We start from the raw sequence: 21,379 nt of genomic DNA on the forward strand, positions 1-21,379 counted from the left end.
CCCGGCCACTTGTCAACCTTTCTTGATCGTATGTAGGGAGGATTCTTACCGCGTTATGCATGATAAGCTCGTGGCAGGTTGGCTACCTAGGTAGTTAAATATGAACCAAAATGAGGACGAGGCTCTGACGAAATGCTGCTTCTCGAAGCTAAGCTAGAAGGACCCAAGGCTACGTACGTGTGGTAAATACCAGTGATCACCACGCTACCCGAGCACGAGGGTTCTTACCTCCCGCAACCGATTGGATTGAGATGGTGTTGGCGTTCCGACCCCAGCTAGCTACAAATTATGTTGACCCGAGTTCCAGCTACTGGTATAGCTGGAGATCGCCTCTACCATCTCGTAATGCCTAATAACCTCGTGACGATAGCCCGCGACCCATTGACGATCTCAAGGGAGAGGCGCAAACCTAGCTACCGGCATAGCTATAGCATGATCGCCAGCTAAGCCTCGATAACACCGAGGGTATCTGGACTAGGCCGCCGCCATCTGATAAGCAGGCAAACTAGCAGGCTGGCAAGGTATGTAGGTTTGTCCGTAGAAGAGTGTGCCAATGCGCCTTACCACACAACAAGCCCCGCTCGCTATGGCAGTACATATGAGCGGACTATGGGAGCGGATGAGAGGCGACGGCTGGTGCTGCACGTGGCAGGCCGCGGACCTAACGAGGCCCCTCGTGATATACCTTTTTGGGGGGTGCGATAAACTAAGAGGCGAGAATGCTCCGGCGACAGAGACTTGGCCCCAACGACCGACGATCTCTGGTACTAGGCTTGGAGGAGACGATGTTTGCGTCTATGATGCGTGATTGGCCAGACGAGTCGGACAAGCATCGCGGGAGCAGAGAGGATCGGCACTTCGAGGACGCTTCTTGTCGGTGAAGTGCATCTTTCCCCCCCCTGTTTCGATGAAGATATTCCAGCGTCCGTGATGCAGTGTGGGATACACGCTTCTGACAAAAGTTTGAAGTGGAGGCGCTTGCGTGTTGTAGGTCGCTATATGGAGCAAGTGCTCTACCCTATTGACATTAGATAGTTCGTTAGTAAGAAGCCGGGTGAGACTTGGGCAGCCGTGTTACGTGTTGATGGATAACACAGGGCCACAATATATAATATCTGGGTGGGACTGGCATATGTGGAAGAAATTGATAGCCGTTGTCGAAGTACGTGAGACGTGCAGGATTCGGCCCTTCGAATTTTTGGATACCGGAAGAAAAGCGGGCGTTACCTTTTAGTCACAGTACCTAATACATAACCAACGCATAGGCGGGTTGCAATTAGGTGGTAGAATACTTATTAATCAGGTATAGATTAATCAGGTATAGCATTATTACACAGCACCATCGTCATTTGTCCCGTCATACGTTAACAACGAGGGAAAATGCGTATGCAAGTATACATATATTTATTATACGTACCTTATAATAAGGGATCTCACATTAGTTTCGACCAAGGCTTGACTGGATGACATTGGAACGTTTGATGAGGGGAAATGGTAACTACAGCCCTCTCAGAAAAGGGGAGTTGGTAAGGGTGATGTCATTACCGTTCCACGACATACGCACAAGCAGCGGCAAGCAGCAGGAGATCGCAAAAGGATTTAGAAATATGACGAAGCATTAAGAACCTAGTAGAGGTTCCGTGGAAGATCTGGGGGAAAGGCTCTGCTCTGAAGAAGCTTGATATTAAGGGGTCTCAGAAGTGCGCTCGGCCTGGCGCGGGTGGCTGATACATATGTATGAGAAGCCATGAGGGCTTCATCGCGGGGAATGAATAGGATTCCTAGGTACTTAGGTAGGTACGTATGCAGGCCCCGGTGAGGATCAGTGAGCCTCTTACGAAGATTGGTACGCATGTCGTCACCGCGATAGATATGGCAAGCAGCCACATGAATAGTGTCGATATAACTGAAAACATTGCCCTTAAATCGACTTAGATCGAACAGAGAGGATGACGGGCAATAGGAACTGGTAACAAACTTGCCGTGAATAGTCTGGCTCAAATGAGGATTTGCTAGTATACCTTCCTATGAAGGCAATGATTCGACGGTGGGTAAGGCATGCAGAAAACGTCTCGTTAATCTGTTTGAATACCTAATCAGACGAGGGCTTCGTGCATGGGGGATATTTTGGGTAGATCTTAACATTTGGATCGTCGTTCTGCTATGATAATCCCAGGCTCCAGCGAGCTCGAGCTGTTTTGAAGTCGTAGCAAGATGGCGTCGCCTTGTCAGCTTCGTCGCCTCGTCGCCTCTATGTATTGCGGAATGCTGAAGCGGCAACGAGTTAACCGTGATAGTACCACACACGTGCATTGCTTATAAATGACATCACCACGTACCTCTCACCTCAAGGCTCACGCCAGGGCGTGGAAAGGCCCCGCATCCGATTTGGAAATGCTGTACTTCGTACCTAGGGTACTGATAGATGGGTGTACGAAGTACTTGTTGCTGAATTGGCCGTACTGTGTCTTCGACTGTACAAGGGCAGCCCAGCTCTGCGCTTCTGCCTCTCAGCTCTGATGCCCCATATATATCTGCCTTGTCTGCTCCCGTCTACAAAATCGTCATCTTCCGGGGACCTGCCCTAGCCCGAAGGCCGTTGAACCGCCCAGAAAAGAGAAAAGACCCGAGGACGTTCCGATTACGCCATCTCTGCGTCGTCTCGAATATTCTTCTTTCGCCCTGTCTGATCATTCTAATCATTTTTCCAAGTTAATCATATGAGGAAGGAGTGCGAAATGGAACATCTTGTTTCATTGATCCGAATTGGGTGATTTAGCGACGACGCAGTTCCCAGTGGTATTCCCGCCACCTCATGGGGTTTTGGCGGATGGCATTTACTATTTTGCCTAACCTGCATCCTGTAAAATCCGAAGGAGGTCACCATTTTTTTAGGGGTCCTTCTCATATCCTCTGAAATTGGCGCCCTGCAGAAGCGGAAGAACAACTTTAATCTGCGCCAAGGGTTATGATAGGCCAGTCATATTCCCTGCCGGCCCTCCGACTCGGGTTGCTATCTTCATCTAAAATGCCTCTTTCTTAGACGTGCATGAGGACGTCTTGAACAGTTCGCTCTCTCGTCTCGGTGCGATGATCTGAGAGACGTGTTCGTCGTGAGGTATGTGACCAACCCGCGGTGAAGTTTATCAAGTGAGCATGATAGGTACGAAGAAGTTCGGGCTCTGCTCCGACCGCCAGATTGTGAAAATCTCGTAAGCATCATGATGGGCCGTTAAACGGAGCCTTTTTGCTTATCACTTACTTAAAACGTATTCGTGAAGCAGGCTTTTAAGATCAGTTGCTCATCACAGGAACCCCTTAGGAACGGTCTAAGATTGCTGTGCTCCATCAACTTCTCTTGCCGGCCCACGAATCTGAGCGCGGTCATTGGCTGAATTGCCTCTAGCCAAGCCCGAGAGGAATCCAGTAGCAATCCCATTCCTCGTTACCACGCCTGTTCGCCACGCCTGTTCGTTCCCCATTCCAAGGGCCACTTCTTATCGAAGACTCCCAATCATGAGCGGTCTGTTGGAGTCGCACAAGCCGACGACGATCCGCGCGACTAGGATATTCTTTATATGGGCGCCATTTAGTGGTTCTCCCTACAGGAACCCTTTATTTTAGATAGCAGTATGTAACTCGGCACTATTAGTAACGAGGAGTTCAGATACAGCTTGTCCTCCGACAACCGCTGTCATGTTTCAGTCTGGGTCTCTCTTGAGCATAAATAGAATCTATCAGAATTTTCGAGGGCCTCAGCAATAATATCGGAAATGTTGGAAGGAGACTAGATAACAAGTGCTTTGCATTACAAAGCATCGAGTGCATCCACTGGACGGATACGATAGAATAGCAAAGAACCTTGAGGCTCAGGCAGTCACATCCTATCTGCCCATGATTTTGATTCCACGTTCCCTCCCGCCGAGATTCGGTTGCCTACGATGGCATAGATGTCCTCAATGTCAATAGCCTCCTTCATCATACATTACAGTCTCGTCAAAAGAGGCTATAGATCCATTGTATGGATGCATTAAGAACGCATTAGATACATCCACGTAGGTACATGTACGTAGGTACGAGACATGGAAGACAGCCGTGGAAGGCATGGACCACGGGCATGTATGGACGTATGGAGATGTCGGAGAGAGCAGCAGCAGGGAAGCAGCACTGGAGCAGCAGAACAGGTACAAAAGCAGGTGTACGTATGTACTTACGTTACGCCTTGGTAAGGCAGGCAGGTACATGGCAAACAAGCAAAGTGGATAGGTACCTACCTAGGTACTCGGCTAATACCGTGCTAGCTTTACTGTGACTATGTCACTCGCCCACGTCCCTGTGCCGTGCCGTAATTCTCTTGTCACATCAGAGACCAAAACAAAAACGTCCTTCTGTCGTTCTGCCGTCCTTTGAACAATTTTGTACCGATCGACAAACGACCCACGAGCTGACTGACCACACAAACTCTCCCATACTCGGCCAGCGCAAAACCCAACCACGCTCACCCTGCCACCCCCCAAAACACCTGCGGCACCCCCGTCCAAGTCCTGAGCTTTAGTCTGGCGATCACTTCAACCCTATGTCGAATTGGTCCCCCCCGCTCGTCCCCGATTCGCAAGACCAGGCCCATTCGAACTCTTCCTGCTTCTCCTCCCTTATTACCCAAAGAGCCCACCCTTTCTCTTTTCCACTACCGTATCCTGACCGACTTATACAACCCACACCCTCGCACGAAGAAATTATAGAAAAAGAGCCAATGTATCCTTCTTGCAGGAATTAGCTAAGACAGCCTCTTGCGCACCTTTCTCTCGTTACCTGCGCCTCAGGCCCGTCGCACACGGACATACCTACGTATTTATTCTACCCGTCCGGACATCGCGGTACCTATTGTCTGTACTGAATGGTGGCGATCTCTCGGAAGCTTGGGTGACGGGAGGATACGGGCGTAAACCTTCACAGCATCTTACCAACCCTTAATCCATTCCAATACCGCGAGCATCACGTCGTTCGCTTTCGCCAACTTAATACTTCATTTCCGCAAACCCTCCGACGGTCTGGACCGGTAGTAGGATTATACACACAACGCGTTCACGATGAGTAGTGATCCCGCAAATACGAAACCTAATCCCCCCGAGCGATCGGATTCCTCGTCTTCATCTTCTGCAGAAACCCAAGGGATTCACAGTCCCGTCCCTATTCGACCGCGCTTGCCTAACCGCAAGAGCAGCGGCACTCTCATAGTTCCTCGAGATTCCTCTCAAGTTGGCCCGCTAGAGCCAGAGCTCGAGCCGGACGATGTCAGGGCGATGAGCCCGCGAAGAACGAGCGAGGATATCGAGGTTATGGGACGCGAGGCTCGGGAAGAGCTTCATAAGTAAGTCTAATTTGATCCGACGAGACTGGCGAGGTTAAGGCTGACGGATTACAGGCATGCGAGGGCGCTGCAGGATTCTCTCTTGATGATCTTCAACCGAATAGAGGCGGTCAAGGAAGAACACGACAAGCTTGACAGCCATAACAAGTTTTTGCAGAAATACATTGGCGATCTAATGAGTACGAGCAAAATCACATCTACCAACCGAGGCAGGAAGTAGGCCGTTGCCGTGAGGTTGCAATGGAGAGGAGGGAGGTTGGACAAACAACGGCCGCCGTGTTGCGACAGCGGCGCCTATGATACCCATACCGATTTGGCGACTTTAGATCGCTACTGGCGCCGAGATTCGAACTCACCGGACTTGCCGGATTATACTATACATTTACTAACCAGATTCGCTCGGTGGCCGCTCGTCGCTTCTGGATTTTAGTAGTTCTTCTCAGCGGGATGGTCCGCCCGGCTAATACGGGAGACTTCGATTCTGAGTGTTTTAACAGTACTACGTATTTGGGGGTGACGAGTCGTACTGTGATTTTTATACCAAGACAGGGAATCCGGTGTTGAAAAAGAGTTTATATACCACTGCCGTTTCATGACTTACATCAGCATCAGGACTACCATTGGATTAGGGGGTGGGTTGAACGGAATTTGGCATCACAAACGGCGTTTGCAATAACGATTTGATTTCGGCAGTCAACCGGAGGCGATTGACCTCGTTGGCAACATGTACGTAGGCGTTGCTCGTCATTGGGACATAGCTTGGTTCGAGCACAATGATTCGCGAATAGAGCCTACCCGTTCATTCGACTGCTGTTCAGGATTTCTCGCTGGTGACGAATAGTATGTTATAGCCTGGCAGTTAGTATGCCCTCACGTCTTCGCTTGCTCCGGAACTGAGCATGCCTGCTCATCTGTCCGATACCTGGTTCGTGGTGCTGAGAAGCTAACATAGTTAGGATGTTTCGCAGTCCTCTCTGCGTTGTATCTACCATCGACGACAGCCACGAGTCATCGGAACGTACCGTTAAGTGAGGCGTCAATTCTAGTCGGGAGACGGGAATCAATCTTCCAGCTTCCAGCTTGGCTACTGGCACTTACCTCTCTCAACAATACGATATGTATTTTATCGATCATGGATATTGATAACGCGCCACGCTGGACACGACATGATTGGCGGAGGCATAGACGTTGCTACGGGTGCAACCGAGGGGAAGTCCTACGACATGGTATTCGCATTGGGTGGTTCAATAATGCAGATGCTGTGATTCCCATGGCGACGCGGGACGGCTGGGTTTGCATGGAAGATAGGGTTGCCGTATGGGTATTTTTACATGCGGTGTAAACAGAACCGTGGGAGTTAGTGGTGCCGTCGGCCGGTCGAAATAGGGGTACAGACGGAGATCTACCTGCTTCGGGCGAACATTCTTATCCAGCCCCGGGGACTTTTGTACCGGCCGAGAAATTTCGAGAATCCTACCTAAAGAGCGGGCGGCAAAGTCGGCGTTGCGACGTTCGCCGGATTCAATCATTCATTCATTACTATTATTATTTTTCTGGCGTGTTATATGCATGGATATTTACACGAGGCTAGGTTATTGGAGATGGGCAGCAGCGAAGAAATCGGAAAGCTCTGGACCATGGATTTAATCTCATGGGAAAATCCAGATTCCCATCAGACCCAACGGCCGAGCGAGTCGAAGCCCGAGGAACGCTTATCTGTGTAACCACACTCGAAGCACGCCCAAGCGAAAGATGATCATCACAACCCCTCTGCTGCTCCCCGACGCGCCCGCTTGGTCCCGTCTCCCTCCTTCTCTCGCTCTCGTACGCTGGGGCCTATAGAAAGATATCTCACCCCCACGGAGGGCTTCGGTTAGTCTACGAGGGCTTTTGGGACGGGAAACAGACGTGGCCTTTTTTTTTTTTTGTCTTCGGGGAGGAATGGACGGGTAGCATTTGGCATGTCCAGTTGACTTCCAGACCAGGGTCCTTCGGCTCTTCTATCGCTTTTTCAGAAATCCCATGAGCTTTTCGCAATCTAAACCTATCCGTCATCTGAGCCGTTTCGTGAATTTGCCATGTGTGTAGGGCGTGGCTGTTAGTCATTGTCCTTTGTTGGGTACTGACGCAATTGGCGCTATTTGTCCTTATTTGACAGGCATTTACCTCGTAGGGACGAATGAGAGGCAAGGGGTTAGCGTGGATGTATGTTTGCTTATGTAGGTACATGTCCCCCTTTCTTGTCCTCTGCCTGCGCACAGTACGCATGAACTATAAAGAAGTATATTATATCAAGCGAACGGTAGCTACTTTGCCGACCTAACGCTTTGTTCTCCTTTTCCTCGTATCGTATCGACCTACGCCATTGTGGTATGTTGGACAGGAGATTCTATGTTCTTGGATGAAGCCTCACCGGTTCTCAGTGGGGGGAGGGTGCCTGTCATCCTAACTGATCCTTGCAAGTTCTTTTCCTTTTTTCGCCTGCGGCATATCGCAGCGGCACGTGGGATGGACGTACGTATGGCTGGAAAGACGGAGAAAAAGAAACAAATGGTATTTTTCACCGCTTCCGCTTCGCTCAGTTATCTCGAAGTACTGTATTGAAGCGAAGGGACGCCGAGTTCCGCCATTCGTTGTTGGACGATAACATGTAACGGTCCATCTAGCCATTGGTCGATGCGACAATATAAGCTGGTTCCTCTCGCTCATTTGTCGCCCTTCGCGATCCTTTGGCTTGGCTATTCCTTTGACATAAACCTCTATTCGACAACATCGACCTGTCTAATCAGGTACCTGCCTAATAAGTAAACTAAGTTGGTTACCTCGCCTGAAACTGTTCCTTATGTACTGCATTTCGACTCGCAGAAGCTGGACAGCAGGTAGCCACTGGTTAGAGGCGGGTTGGGCTCCGAGGTTGTAGCACTAGTCGATGAGTATCCATAAAGGGACGATAAGCAAGACATACATGCCTATAAGCTGCGTTCACGCGTGTCCGGGTAACTTCCAAGGCCCGATATGGTGTCCATATCGGGGCGAATCACAAGAGCCTCATGCATGGAAATTCGGGAAGTATTCCTCTTTGAGGTATCTTAAAGGGGGGTATATGAGCATGATAAGCACAATCATTGGAAATCCTACGTAGTTCTGACAAGCCTAGAAGAGGGGCTACGCTCATTTTCATAGATGACTTTTTATTATAATCTTACCATGATCAAGCCATAAGCTGCACTTCTTTATTTGCCAAATTATCATTCAGCGAGCTTCGTTAATATCATATTGAAACCGGCGACAATTTAACTATCCCGTTAGTTGACCATGTTTAGGATGTCTCGATGATTAAGAGCCAAGAGCTCGTCACATTGTTCTAAGGTTGTAGTGAAATATACGGTCGCGGTACTCTTACGAATTTGTTAAAACTATACAATATTACGAATCTAGTGCTGTTGACGCCTGCTCTATGTAATAGGGCATATAGTTACGATACACCAAGTAATATATGGTCTATATTGGTAACCTGACGTGGTAAGCTGATGGTGTGGTTGAAAGGTCGTCTAATAAATTACCTAGCATTAATCAGCAACATACACTACCTACGCACCGGACAAAATATATTAATAAAGTAACAGGTAACTTATGCATCCCATTATCAACTTGTTGCTGGCCTTTGCCACTTGAAGGCAAAGTCGCAGTTGATATTGCAAGAAAAGGAATGTTATGTATGGATGTATTGCTGAGTTAATATCGAAGATTCAACATCTTGGCTTCGAGTTTACGTGAACGCTCTAGAGTAGTATTTTGCCACCTTGGATCAAGCTACTAGGCTAGAGATGCGTCAAAATAACTGGCGCACAATTATGCTGGTAGGTGCGCCATCCTTTTGACATCCTTCTGCAGGCGAGCATATGTTATCCAAGTAAGAGGCTCAGGAGAGGACCTGAATATAAGCGACGTATGCCGAACCCGGGACCCGTGACTACCGGAGTTCGATGACCCGGGTCCGCACGACCGGCCGGTACATCCCCGGCCTGCAGCATCTGTATATATTAACGGCTAAGCAATCCGATTAGTCGCTCCTTTATCCTCCTATTGGACTACTCCCCTCAAATCCGTCTACGAGCATACAAGTACGCACGTACGCACGTACGCACGCATGTATATGCAGACTCGACAGCGGCATTTATCCGCGTCCTCGGTGACAAGGGGGTAGCACAATATTACACCATCCCAGCCGTAAGACGACGTCAGGTACGCGTCGATTTAGTCGCAGACGCATGCAGCTACCTAACCTGCCGCTCAGCCAATTCCCCGTCGCCACCCAGGAACCGATAGATGATAGCTCACCTCGGCACGGGGAAGAAAGGGGGGAACGACAGGGTAGGGGTTCCCAGTGGCCTAGCGCGTACGACATACGCGCGACATACGTCATTCCCGAGAAATAGTCGAAACGGTTAAGCAGCGAGGACGAGGCATGCGTAGCCTAGCGTGTAAACGTTTTATGACAGGTCCCTTAGGGTACCCAAGACCCCAAGACGCTAATAAGCAGCATGCGTGCGTGTGGGGGAAAAGATGAAGCAGGATGGGGAAATCTCGATCGCCGGCGCCAACACTAAACCAAACAGGCCAATGTGGGGGCCCAAACCGCATGCTGCTACATACTACTACTAAACTCGGTGAAAAGCCAAGGTTGACGAGGCTAACACGATCCCTGTAAGCGTAGCTGATGGCTTAGTCCCTGTCGACCTAAACTAGATGGCGAAGGGCAGCAGCATAGTTAAATCATAATGGTACGACATATAGAGGCTAGTTACTTGCTATGATTGGCAGTGGGCTACAAGGAATTCCGTTACTCATCTTACCGCGTTACCGAGCACTATGCAACCCAGAGAACGAATGTCCCATTATCAGCTTAGAAAGGTAAGGCAAAATGGTATAAGTCTATCCAAACGCTAGCCCCTGCGCCAGACTCCGTACTTGTGCAGCGACGTAGGAGCCATATATATCTAGGGGAAAAGACGAACCCTTCCGCTAGCCATTAGAGAAATGCAGATTATAAAGAGTGTAGAGCAGTGCTACAAACGCCCGTCCCCTTGCCAAACTCATACCTAGGTAAAGCCCTCCTGCGGAATTTGGAATTGATACTACTACAACGAGGCAAGACTATGTGAACTCTATGCTGGAGGTGAGTCGTAGAGACGTGCAAGTAGCTAAGCATATCAGGAAAGTATTTGATCAGTAACCGAGACTGTCGTGCTGATGAACAGGGCATCGCCCAGGGTGATCGACAAACCACGCGCTGATGCAAGCTTGGTGGAAGCGGCACAGACACTCCAAACGCGCCATAGCGACGCCGACCTCATACTCTTCGAGGCAGATGGTACATTCCGCAGAGTCTACGCAGTCCTTCTCTGTGGCTAGGTACGGAAACATGCCGGTTCTGCGAGTAGCCTGGCTCGACCTGCCGGATGCGCCAGAACTTGGGTTATACGAACTATGCGCTATGATACATGATTCGATGTGCGACTCTCGTAGATCCTCAAAGTTGGGAAGCTCTCTCGAGGGTAGCTCGCGGTGGCATATGGGGCACTCGTCCTCTTCCGGGATCTGCGGCGCGGGTGGTAATGGGCGATTAGTCATCGCTGTCGAGGATGTGGACGAGGAACCACTGGCTACATCGACGAAAGGACTACCAGATACGTGATGGCCCAGGAGCGAAGTACGGCGATATCTCGGGTGCGCCTGTTGTGGGCGTGAGTAGTACGTCGGCGGGGTTCCGGTCATAATTCTGTTTTGAGGCGGGAAGTAAGGTCCGCTTACAGGCCTCGAGGGGCCCGGACCAGAATTCTATGGTGGTATTAGTAAGTTACTTGTAAGTGGCAACGGGGAAAACGAACCATCGTGATACTTCGACTCCTAGGGTAGGCATCATGAGGTGAATTCGGTAAGACCAAGTACGGTTGGGGGCGGCTGAGATTGCTGTCCCCATTGTAGTTGCCGCTAGAACTACTCTGGGATCGATGATGCGTCGACCTCGGCGAGAATTGGCTTGTCGAGTGCTGGGTTTGAGGTGGTGTAGTATTCGGGTCCGGGACGCAGGGGTTGCAGAGCCGGACCTGTTCACCACCTCCGAGCGCGGTAAAATCGGCGATACTACCTTCGTCCCCGAGGAAGGGATATCGCTGAAACGTCCTTTCACCGGGCGGCCGTACGATATATTGATGTGGTATGGTAATCCTATGTGGGGAGCACGCGTTACATACTACTCTTCCACATTTTCTTCCCTCTTTTATTAGTCTCCTCGGCCGGCTTTGTCATATACGCCCAGAATAAAACTTACCGGCAATGATGTTTCCTAACAAAAAAGCTGAACTGCGTGCGACATATTGGACACAAGGTCACTTCGCTATCTGGCTGCCATCTCGGAAGGGTGATATCCTGCGGAGACCTGTCCGGCCGTGGAGTAAATTCTGGTGCTATCGGATTTAAGCGCGAGGGGGGCCTCTGGGTCTCGTTTGAAACTACCAATGGTGGTGCAGTTTCGTTCTGATTCGTACGTCTAACTATCGGGGATCTTGCATCGGTCCTAGATTGAGGTGGTGCCGAGTTCCCAATAGATAATCCACCAAACGATTCGGTCGTCTGGTCTAAGACTTCCCTGAGAGTGAGCCTCCCCTCTTGTGTATCATCGGAAGCGATTGTATTGACGCCGACGTCGGTTTCCGACGATTGAGAATTGGAACCTATCTCCTGCCTAGGAATTGAACCATTTGCCGTATTCGATTCCGTGCTCAAGCTATTTGAATCCGCATCGTGTCCTAACGTACCACCGGCTTGTTGTGTTGTCGCATTAGCCTGACTGGACTCGCGGCCGCGCATCCCAATTGTCACATTCCCATCATCATCCCCCACGGGACTCCTCTCAATCGTGTGTGCTGGACAGTCGTGATAGCGAGAACATTCTTGGTCGAAGAATCTAGAGGTGCTGTATGGACAGACAGGGTTAGCTCGGGTCTCGTTCCGAGCATGCGAGCTCCCTAAGCCGGCGTCGCTTATCTCGAGAGCATCCCTTTCGGACAGGCGGGGCGCACCGGGCGGATCACTACTAGCAGACATCCTGTGACCCAGACTCGCTCAAGCCGCATAGAGGGAGATGGACGGGGAAATCATAGAAGCGCGAAAATATGCTTAGAGTCTCTGGGAGATGTTGATTAATCGAGCTTGGTTATCGTTAGCTACTGGTTATAGTGACGAAACCCTCCGTGGCAAATAAGGATTGCTGAAGAACTGCGAAGAGGGAAAGTTAGCGATAGTCTTGAGAATGTCATCTCGAGGAGCGAGTTGAGGGGCTGAGGTCCTAGCCTTTAACCCTCTGATGGTCACGGACTTTCCTCCTAATGAACTTACAGGGATACAAAGGCGCTTGAGCCTTCGGAGTACATGTACAAAAGATGGAGGTTGGAATAGGGAAGTAGAGTAAATGGAATATGTAAACCTCCCCGTGGTAAAGCGGAACCGACGACACGCGATTCCCTAGTTTCGGTAGGAAGAGGCACGAGGGATGTTGCCGCTAGAGCAGCGCAGTTGCCAAGCAATTTCGATATGGCTGCTGATGTGCTGATACATCTTCTTATCTTATCGGCTAACTCGGGGTTCTATCGCGTGCTTGGGGAGGGGAGTGCCGCGGCGGGGCAATCGGTGTTAGTACTTTAGGTAGGTACATGTACTTGCAAGTCCCAAACATAAACCATGGCAAACTTAAAAGAGAGCTACTACATTAGCGTCTGTTTTATATTCAGGCTCTCAGATAATGGTTATCTTCTTAACTCCTATTGTATATAGGAGGTAGGTACGCTTCTACGTAATCGGCACGATTCCCACTGAAACCCAGTTGGTGCCGTTAAACCATACTTCTTTAACCACCCCGCCGCCGACTTGGAAAAAGCACCGGTTCATATCCTGTTCTCTGGATATGCCTATATTTCCAGGTCGTAAGTTTGAGGTCCTTTCCAACCTGTATCGTCGTCTTGCCATACAACTTGTATAGTATATACGTATTAACTTGATTATTGTTGTCGCAAGGTCGTCCAACGGAAAAGGCGCCGATAGAGGTGTCGGCTGGCATCTTCTTCGACAGAGCCCCTTTCCTCCAAGCCACCCCGTCATTAGAAGACTCTAATCCATCACGGATTTTGAGTGATAGCATACCCTCATTACTTCGGTAGATTATGCCTCCGGCGTTTTGATACGTCTGTGCGACTGGAAGCACAACCATGCCACCCCCTTTAGATGCTTTAATGTTCCAATTCGTATCATTAACCCACCACGGGGCCGAGAGGTCACTAGTATTCTGTCCTAGCAATGTAGTCCATCGTATAGCGTTGTTGGCGTCTTGAGAAGCAATATAAGGAAAGTAACATGGTATTTGAGCTTTTCCAGCCGTCTGTAGAGGATACGTATTGATACTTCCGGGGTCACCTTTGGGAGGAAATTTTCCGTTCCCAAACTCGAAATTGAAGTTCTGGCCCCGAATTATACCATCTTTATCCTCATAGAAAAACTCGAGATTTGGCTACTCGATCAGCAATGTGTACATGGCCATACTTGGGTATAAAACTTACCACCGGGTCGGCAAACAAATAAGACCCCGCGGCTATCGATCCATTTTCCATTGGTTGATATAATAGTGTGTCCAAAACCGTTGTCTGGTCCAATTGGCACTGGCGTGCTCCTTATCTGTAAATCGTATTTGATCATCTTCGTCTTGGAAGAAAAGACGAATTCCGTAATCCGCATCGGTCCTATACCCGGTCACAGCTAACCTGGAACCGACTTTGATAGATTGTGTTGGCGTCGACTTCGGAGGACTGGATGATGTACCGTTGGAAGTTATATTCGAGCCCGTTCCGTCGTAACTGACGCTCCAATGTGCCTGGCTTCCTATAATACCGCCTAAAGTCGCGCCGATCCCAAGTAGCAACACTACGGCACCACCTATAGCCCATAATATCCAACGCTTTACCCTCACCTCTTTACCATTACCCAAAATTCGACGCTCATCCTTTACCCATGACGAACCCGCGCCGGCTGCGGCATAAGGATTGAGATATTAGCGTTCAGCACTCGACGAGGCTAGTTGAGGACCATGCATCAGGTTTTCGCTGGAAACCCCTGGAACGTGTGATGATGGCAAGGTCTAGAACGATTGCCTGTAGTGGTGACTCGCGTTTGGGTCAGGCCGTTGAAACTGCGGTTGCGGTTGCGATTGCGATTGCGCCAAGTATCGTTCTGTTACGATCGTAGGGATGGCTTGTAACCCTTGCGAGGTAATTTCGTCGGCGTGTGCTGTTCCTTGTGTTCTAAATGGCGCCGTCCCATCTCGCATTCCTCCCGGAGCAGCAACGTCGGCGTACTTGTATTCATCGTATGATATAGGCTGCAATCCCGGAGTGCCTTGCTCGTCTCGTACTAGGGCTACCTCAAGCCACGGCTGGGACTGCTTGGATGTCAGCGTATTGGGCGGAAAATGGTATTTATTTTCGTCAAAAAGTGCATCCTGATCATGGTTCTGCATTGCTGCCGCAGAACAAAAGCGTAAGTCGCTACATGAGACAAGACCACGCACGTTATACTGATGGCATCCCACTATCCAACCGTACGTTAAGGAAAATCATTTAACACGCATTACGAGAGTAGGAATATAGAATGGAAAGAACATACCTCCTACCTAGGCTACATAATTTAGAAGAGATCAACCTCTTACAACGTTCTTAACCCCTGGACTACTAAAATCTTCTGGTAGCCCAACGGCTAAGCATAGTTAGATCTCTTGGGGCTGAGTTCTCGGCGACGTTTAAATCTAAATTGAACGGATCGGGGTTTGTAATTGGACCATTAAGGATTAAGGCTACAGAATGGAACAGATATAACACGAGGTAGGATTCTAGACCCTGCTAGTTTTGAACCCTGTCCCCCCAGTTTCCCCTCAGAAAAGCCAAGTCAAAACGAGGTCAGTACCAACCCGACAGCCTAATAAGCGAGAACGGGACGTATCAAGCCTTTTTAGCTATCCTACTAAAAACCAAGCTTTCTATATCCGCCTCTAAAATGTTCTAGTTGGGTTCGACCTGCACGTCAGCCGGATAGCCGAAGCCCATGCAGATGCCTAGGTACATATGAAATGATGTATCAATCAACCACCCTACACACGAACTACCTCGATACGGAACGAGAAACATACCCTTAATCGTATATAGACACTCTATCGAGAACGTCGAGCAATGAAGAATACTCTTTACCAACTCTTGTCGTGTTTCTTTTTAGCTATATTCGATACTCGGTGAGTTGTACGGTCGTAAACTAAATTATAATCTCCGTGTGGGCCGAGTAGTGCCCGGAGGCCTAAACCCTCATCGCCAACGGCTCGGACTTGTCTGTACGTCTGTGCTCTTTCGTCATCCGGTAAATCGTCAACATTCAAATCCTTAAAACCTTAGATGGATTGCACAGTCCTATAATACGCGTCGTCATGATAATTTACTTGTCTGACTCATTGCCTTGGCGTACGGACCAATCATAGCGTTGAATATGTAAAGGAGGCCCCCCTATTCTACAAATCGGACTGTTTGTGATATTTCGACATCAAAGGTAACTTCCCCGCTTACACGCCATGCCTACATGTACATGAAAGTAAAGTCCATCCAATTCCAATATGCAACTTATGGAAACCAACGGCCAGGTGGAGGATACGGATATATTAAAGGTTCTTCTCAGGTACCTAGGTTCCTAGTTTAAACTAATTCGATTCTAAAGATGGCGAATCACACAGGGAATTCTTAGAACTTACAACTCTAGGAACGAGTCTCGTTCACTTTATTATTAGGTGTATAGGTACTTATGATAACTTCCTATTGGAGCTCAATATCCTTTGACTTATCACTCAGACAGTGACTCAGTCAGTAATAGAAGCTTTAGAATATATTTCTTACCGCAATATAGCTTGAGTTACTATGGTTGGAGTGTGCTCTCAGCTCACTAGCCTTATTCACAACTCGACAGCTAATTTTAATATTCCAAGTTAAAGTCGTGTTTGTCCATGATTAGTATAAGTACCTAAGGTACCTAATACGGATAAAACTGCAATTAAAACTGTACTTGTATGATACGGATTTTCCTTAGTTTTCACCCCTATCTACAGGGTTCTGCCTATGTTACTTGCTGCGCATTCCCCCATTACACATCAGGAAAACAGGTCTCGGTTACACCTTTTTAGCTTTACTACTCTCGAAGATGATCGCGTGTAGGTGGTTTGCTCCCTACTATTTAAGCCAACATGTATACTGCAGTTCAGGCTAAATCTTTGTTTGCATGCAACGTGAGATATAGATATCGATAACCCCTTAGCCTTACAGAGACCCTTTATCCACCCCCTTTTTATCATAATACACACCGAACAATAAACCACTATGCAACTAGTGCGGCGACTAGCATAGGCCGCGGAAGATGGTTTACGACTCAAACGCTCTTTAACGCTGTGTGGATATTAAGACCAGTAATAAGTAGTTCTGTTTCTAACCCGCTTGGCTAATTCCTGTCCACGTTATGCAAACCTACGACCAAACGGCAGTACTGCCGCACCAAGGGCTTAAGCTCTGTACCGTAATAATTAGCAATATTCTGAGCGTCAATTCGCTAATGAGTACGTATTATACTAACGTGTACATCTAGGGATGAAAGGACGCTTGTAAAGGTTGAAATCTGCCGTTGATTCACCAAGACGGAACCCCGGAAAATCTGGAGTTGAGATGACCATCTCCCTCTTTGATCAAGGTACAGACAGAGTTCTTTTAGAAATCAAGTTCATTTATTGGACAATACATCACGATGTTCCTTCCTGGTTCATTAGTTTTAGAATGTCAAACTGGCTGCCTCGTCACATTGCATGACTGGACTTTGTGTCATAGCTTCAAATAAGTATACTGTTTTCGACTGGCATACAGTCGAACATATATACTTTTTTCGACTGGCATACAGTCGAATATATAAGTAGGTCTTGTTTAGTGTAGTACACTGCTCAGGTTATCCCTTCCTAAGCTGCTAAACTTGCCAGTCGCCTGTCTAGACTCAGCCACTCATATGCCAACAGATCACTGATTACCATGGCAAAGCGAATTTTTCAAAACTAAGTTGAAATAGTTTCCTAATACCTGAAGCCACCAGGTGGGAATAAATAAGGCACCTTCCCAGTGACTTCTATTAATATTTTCCTCTCTTCAACTATATCAGGCTCACAGCTGCAAGGTCCCAACCTAAGCGCATCATTCCCTCGAGTCTTGTGCCCTTTGGCAAGATCTCATTTACTTTTCCTTCGCAGCATCATCCTCTTGTCCCCAACACTGAAGATGAGGGTCGACCTTCAGGACGAGCTCGATGAGGTCATGAGCCTTGATGACCATATAGATCTTGGTCAGCAGACGGACATCGATCTACAAATCCACACGGACCTGAAGCCCAAGACTGCCACCGCGCCTTCGAGCTTTCCCAAGTTCAACTCCTTGCCCCCGTATATCCGTCGTATGATTTGGAAGGTAAGCGAACTTTGTTGTCTCTCTAGAGCCCCTTTACCTTTCCGTTTACATTAAACCGCTAATATGACCTGGTACTTTCTTAGCTTGCGATGGATGAAGAGAACGGAGCTCGTTACGTCGCCCTGGACAGCCGCCTTTCCATCTGCCGACCTGTCCCGGCGCTGGCCCACGTCTGCCGCATGTCGAGAAGTGTTGCATTCGAGAAAGGTGGTGTATTCGAGCTCGGAGATGGTAGCATCACCTGGTTTCGCCCCGATACTGACTTCGTCTACTGGGACTCGGTCAAGTTTAACTGTAAGTTTACCGCCTCCTCAGATCCGATTTAATTCCATGATATTTCGTCAACTGCCGTAATCATAATACCCTTTTATCATTACGGACTTTTAAGTGCTGGTAGCCGCTAACAATCACTGTTGTAGTGGGAGAACTGACCTCCTCCGTTCAGAATCTCATCATGCCCTTGGTTGAAAACTGCAGCTCCGGCCAACTTTTCGACCGACTTTCCGAGACATTCGAGGAGCTCTTTGTTTCCGATGACCCGAGTCGACTGGAGAACATCTTCATCTCCGTGGAGTGGACTACAGCGTCCAACATTTGGAGCGAGATGGCCATCTCTCAACTCTTTGGGTCGAGCAGAATTGTTGCGCCCGCTCTCGACCAGTTCGACCCTCTCATCGACCACGTCGATGGCACTTCTCTGGTGCTTCCTGGGACAATCGATAATATGTGGAAGCAGTATAGAGCGATTCCCTTTGATACGTCGGTTGCCTGGAGAACGTATGCTGGGGAGGCCCTGCGTGCCTGGATCCATACCGCTGCCTGGTTTTCCGACCTGATTGGCGAAGACCAGTTTGAGGACTTCGAGAATGAGCGCTTGATGCACCCCGACGGAGGCTCCTGGTGGGATTGGTTTGCAGACCGTGCGCCCAGCATCTTCCCTACTCTCGTGTTCGCGAGGATGGACGGCGATGAGATAATCATGACTTTCACTTGACTTAAGGGGGCAATTCGTTATCTGGGACTGTCAAGTGGCGCTTAAAGAACCACATGCACTAGCGTTGACTTATTGTTGACCATTGCCAATAACTGACAGCGGATGTCGTTATATTCATCCTAGATGCGAATAAGAATATGCCCATGTTTCCTAATTAAGTTTCTGGATGTGATAACATGACTGTGATTGGATACCTAACACAGCCTAAACTTGAAGCTTATCAGGGTCAATGCTGCCTACATATTACCTACCTCCTTGGGTTATCTTCATATTGATTTTCTAGATTCTGAATTAAACTACGATGCCAGGAGAGCAATCCCGGATTCTGGTAAAATTCAGTTAATGATTGGGGCTGGCTATCCGGGCTAATGTATCCATACATCTAGAATCTTCAGTGTTTTTACCCATCCTTCCCGAATGAACATAGAAGATTGAATCCGAAATGACTTATTAGGCTCGTAGTATCTCATATACGTGCTAGAGATGGATTATCTCGAGTAGCTTGTATAGCACTCTCATACAACATCTCATCAATGAGCCATCTCCCAGGTCTCGTACAAGGTAGTCTTCAATAACTAGGGAGTAGAACCGCATCCATGGTCACACAACCACCGTGCCATTATACGTAGTCACATGTAGATGTGGCGCCGTTTCCGTATTGATTCTCAATGCAATATGACGATTTTCGGCATGGCTAACCCCGAAGGCATTCCTTTCACACAACGATCGATGCTTAGTGGTAGCTGCAGAATAAAATGACTGGTCTTTTTTCTATGCAATACAAGTCCTCGGGATTCGATTAGGTATTTGGTTAATCATCGAGTAGGCTTACTGCGCCATATCTACATCGGATACCCCAGTCACTTTCTTGGGCTATTGGTCCTCATTGAATTGTTCGAGAGACGTTCCACAAGCTTGTGGAGGTAATCGAAGAGCTCTAGAGCTTTAAAGGCATGTATATAGGTCGTACAGGCCCCTCTAACACTTACTCCTCGGGTAGACCGGACACTCCCACGATCCGACCTCTAGAATCTTCCGGCCTTTTCCAAGCCTATACCCCACGGTCGACGTATCCGAATCCTAATTTCATATTGTAAATATCCAGCTCTACCGGTGTTTAATATCGTGATCCTAATTCTAAATTCTCCGCCGTCTCTCGCTGTCAGAACTCGGGACTAGGATAGCTTTTGAAGGGGGAAAAGGTTGACGAGGTGGCGGTGATACGGCCATCGAGGTGTGGCGAATTAGAAGCGGTGAACATGCGTTGATCCCCAATAGCTGTTAGAGAGTGGAAATGAAGCCTGTCACAATACGTGATGGTCGGCATGGCAACCCTGACGGGTTGTGTGGGGGCCGCTATGGAATGGTATACTGTATAAAAGTTCGTGGTTGAAAGGTGCTCATCCGTACAGCCGGGTTATTAGCTTTGTAGTCCCAATGTAGGACTAGTAGGCTATCAAGATAGAAGATACGAAGAATTCTATTGGGAATCCGCGAGTTACTTTCTTTATCACGTAAATATAGTATAGTATCGTGTAGAGCTGATCGCTTCTAGTTCCCTCCCCCTTCTCCCATCAGACCGGCGAAATACGTGTGTAGCTGAAAGCTGGATGTCATGCACTAGCCTCGCATAGGCGGTGGACCTCAAAGAACTTTGTCGTCTCCGTGGACCGCGGCAGGGCTCGTAGGTCGTATGCGCAACTGGGCTAAGCACTGGACAGCGTCTAGATGCTACGGTAGCTTTGATGTGGGCTGAGAGATCAGTCATTGCGGCGCGATCCGGTGGAGGAGCTGCAAAAATAGATTGCAGGGTAGGAATCTACATTGGAATTTGGGGTTCATTGGAGTTCTTTGGCGTATACCTCTCGGGGTTAGCTAATAACTTGGAGGTCTCACATAGGAAATTTAATCAAAGTGCTCACGTTCATGCTGTGTCACGTATCGTGCCATGCGTCCCGTTAGTATTAGGCAGATGTGGATGCTACAATCATGAACCTCGGCCGGTCTGACGACTATATACAGGCTTTCAGCTCCCAAGTTCAAAGAGGCTTGGTGATACGGTAACTAGCGAATAGGGCTGGCTTATAGAAACCTTCGAAACTCTTTGATAGATATTGTGATCTTCTATGGGCTATAATTTCGGGCTTACCAAACCGGTCCTATTCGAAAAGAATTTTATCCCTTCAATAGTTACATCCACCTGTAATTCACCACCGGCACCACAACCGAGTTGCACGTGGTTTTCAATACTGCTTCGAAAAGGGGAAACTCTTATGTCCGTCTTGGCTGAAACATCCCTACCGTTACAGCCGCAAAACTAGACGAGAGTGTCTGCTTTATGATAGAATTGGCTTCGCTTTGATTATTCGAGTACCGACCCAACCAGAAGACTAAAACTAGACGCCACGTATACAGTACCAGACTGAGAGGTAG

The 21,379-nt window shown here is 48.5% G+C and overlaps 4 protein-coding genes across 4 annotated transcripts; 2 read left to right on the forward strand and 2 right to left on the reverse strand.

The window, feature by feature from the left end:
• The first annotated feature begins 4,667 nt into the window (after positions 1-4,667).
• Positions 4,668-5,794, forward strand: F4817DRAFT_31106 (uncharacterized protein). Its single transcript, XM_049299943.1, has 2 exons — positions 4,668-5,371; positions 5,426-5,794. The coding sequence occupies exons 1-2, from the start codon at positions 5,091-5,093 to the stop codon at positions 5,589-5,591; spliced, it is 447 nt and encodes a 148-aa protein (XP_049153505.1). The 5' UTR covers positions 4,668-5,090; the 3' UTR covers positions 5,592-5,794.
• A 4,379-nt stretch (positions 5,795-10,173) lies between these two features.
• On the reverse strand, positions 10,174-13,102 carry F4817DRAFT_354825 (FYVE-domain-containing protein). Its single transcript, XM_049305572.1, has 3 exons — positions 11,706-13,102; positions 11,263-11,644; positions 10,174-11,212 (listed from the first exon to the last, which is right to left on the reverse strand). The coding sequence occupies exons 1-3, from the start codon at positions 12,479-12,481 to the stop codon at positions 10,601-10,603; spliced, it is 1,770 nt and encodes a 589-aa protein (XP_049153506.1). The 5' UTR covers positions 12,482-13,102; the 3' UTR covers positions 10,174-10,600.
• A 120-nt stretch (positions 13,103-13,222) lies between these two features.
• Positions 13,223-14,939, reverse strand: F4817DRAFT_362793 (uncharacterized protein; the record flags this gene model as incomplete). Its single annotated transcript, XM_049306571.1, has 6 exons — positions 13,223-13,370; positions 13,402-13,937; positions 13,987-14,018; positions 14,087-14,452; positions 14,489-14,526; positions 14,569-14,939. 6 exons carry the CDS (start codon positions 14,937-14,939, stop codon positions 13,223-13,225), a joined length of 1,491 nt encoding a protein of 496 aa, XP_049153507.1.
• Positions 14,940-17,766: 2,827 nt separating this feature from the next.
• F4817DRAFT_321484 (uncharacterized protein) lies at positions 17,767-18,946 on the forward strand (the record flags this gene model as incomplete). Its single annotated transcript, XM_049301292.1, has 3 exons — positions 17,767-17,952; positions 18,036-18,246; positions 18,372-18,946. The coding sequence occupies 3 exons, from the start codon at positions 17,767-17,769 to the stop codon at positions 18,944-18,946; spliced, it is 972 nt and encodes a 323-aa protein (XP_049153508.1).
• Positions 18,947-21,379: the final 2,433 nt, after the last annotated feature.

This window comes from Daldinia loculata (genome assembly GCF_022478755.1).
Source record: "Daldinia loculata strain CBS 113971 unplaced genomic scaffold F4817scaffold_119, whole genome shotgun sequence".
NCBI classification, from domain to species: domain Eukaryota; kingdom Fungi; phylum Ascomycota; class Sordariomycetes; order Xylariales; family Hypoxylaceae; genus Daldinia; species Daldinia loculata.

Excerpts from the sequence above, each read along its gene's own strand:
- F4817DRAFT_31106 (XM_049299943.1), top strand. The coding sequence starts at position 5,091 with ATGAGTAGTGATCCCGCAAATACGAAACCTAATCCCCCCGAGCGATCG. Across the intron at positions 5,372-5,425 it reads GCTCGGGAAGAGCTTCATAA|GCATGCGAGGGCGCTGCAGG; the intron begins GTAAGTCTAATT and ends GACGGATTACAG.
- F4817DRAFT_354825 (XM_049305572.1), bottom strand. The coding sequence starts at position 12,481 with ATGTCTGCTAGTAGTGATCCGCCCGGTGCGCCCCGCCTGTCCGAAAGG. Across the intron at positions 11,645-11,705 it reads GTTAGGAAACATCATTGCCG|AAAATGTGGAAGAGTAGTAT; the intron begins GTAAGTTTTATT and ends AAAAGAGGGAAG. Across the intron at positions 11,213-11,262 it reads GGAGTCGAAGTATCACGATG|AATTCTGGTCCGGGCCCCTC; the intron begins GTTCGTTTTCCC and ends ATACCACCATAG.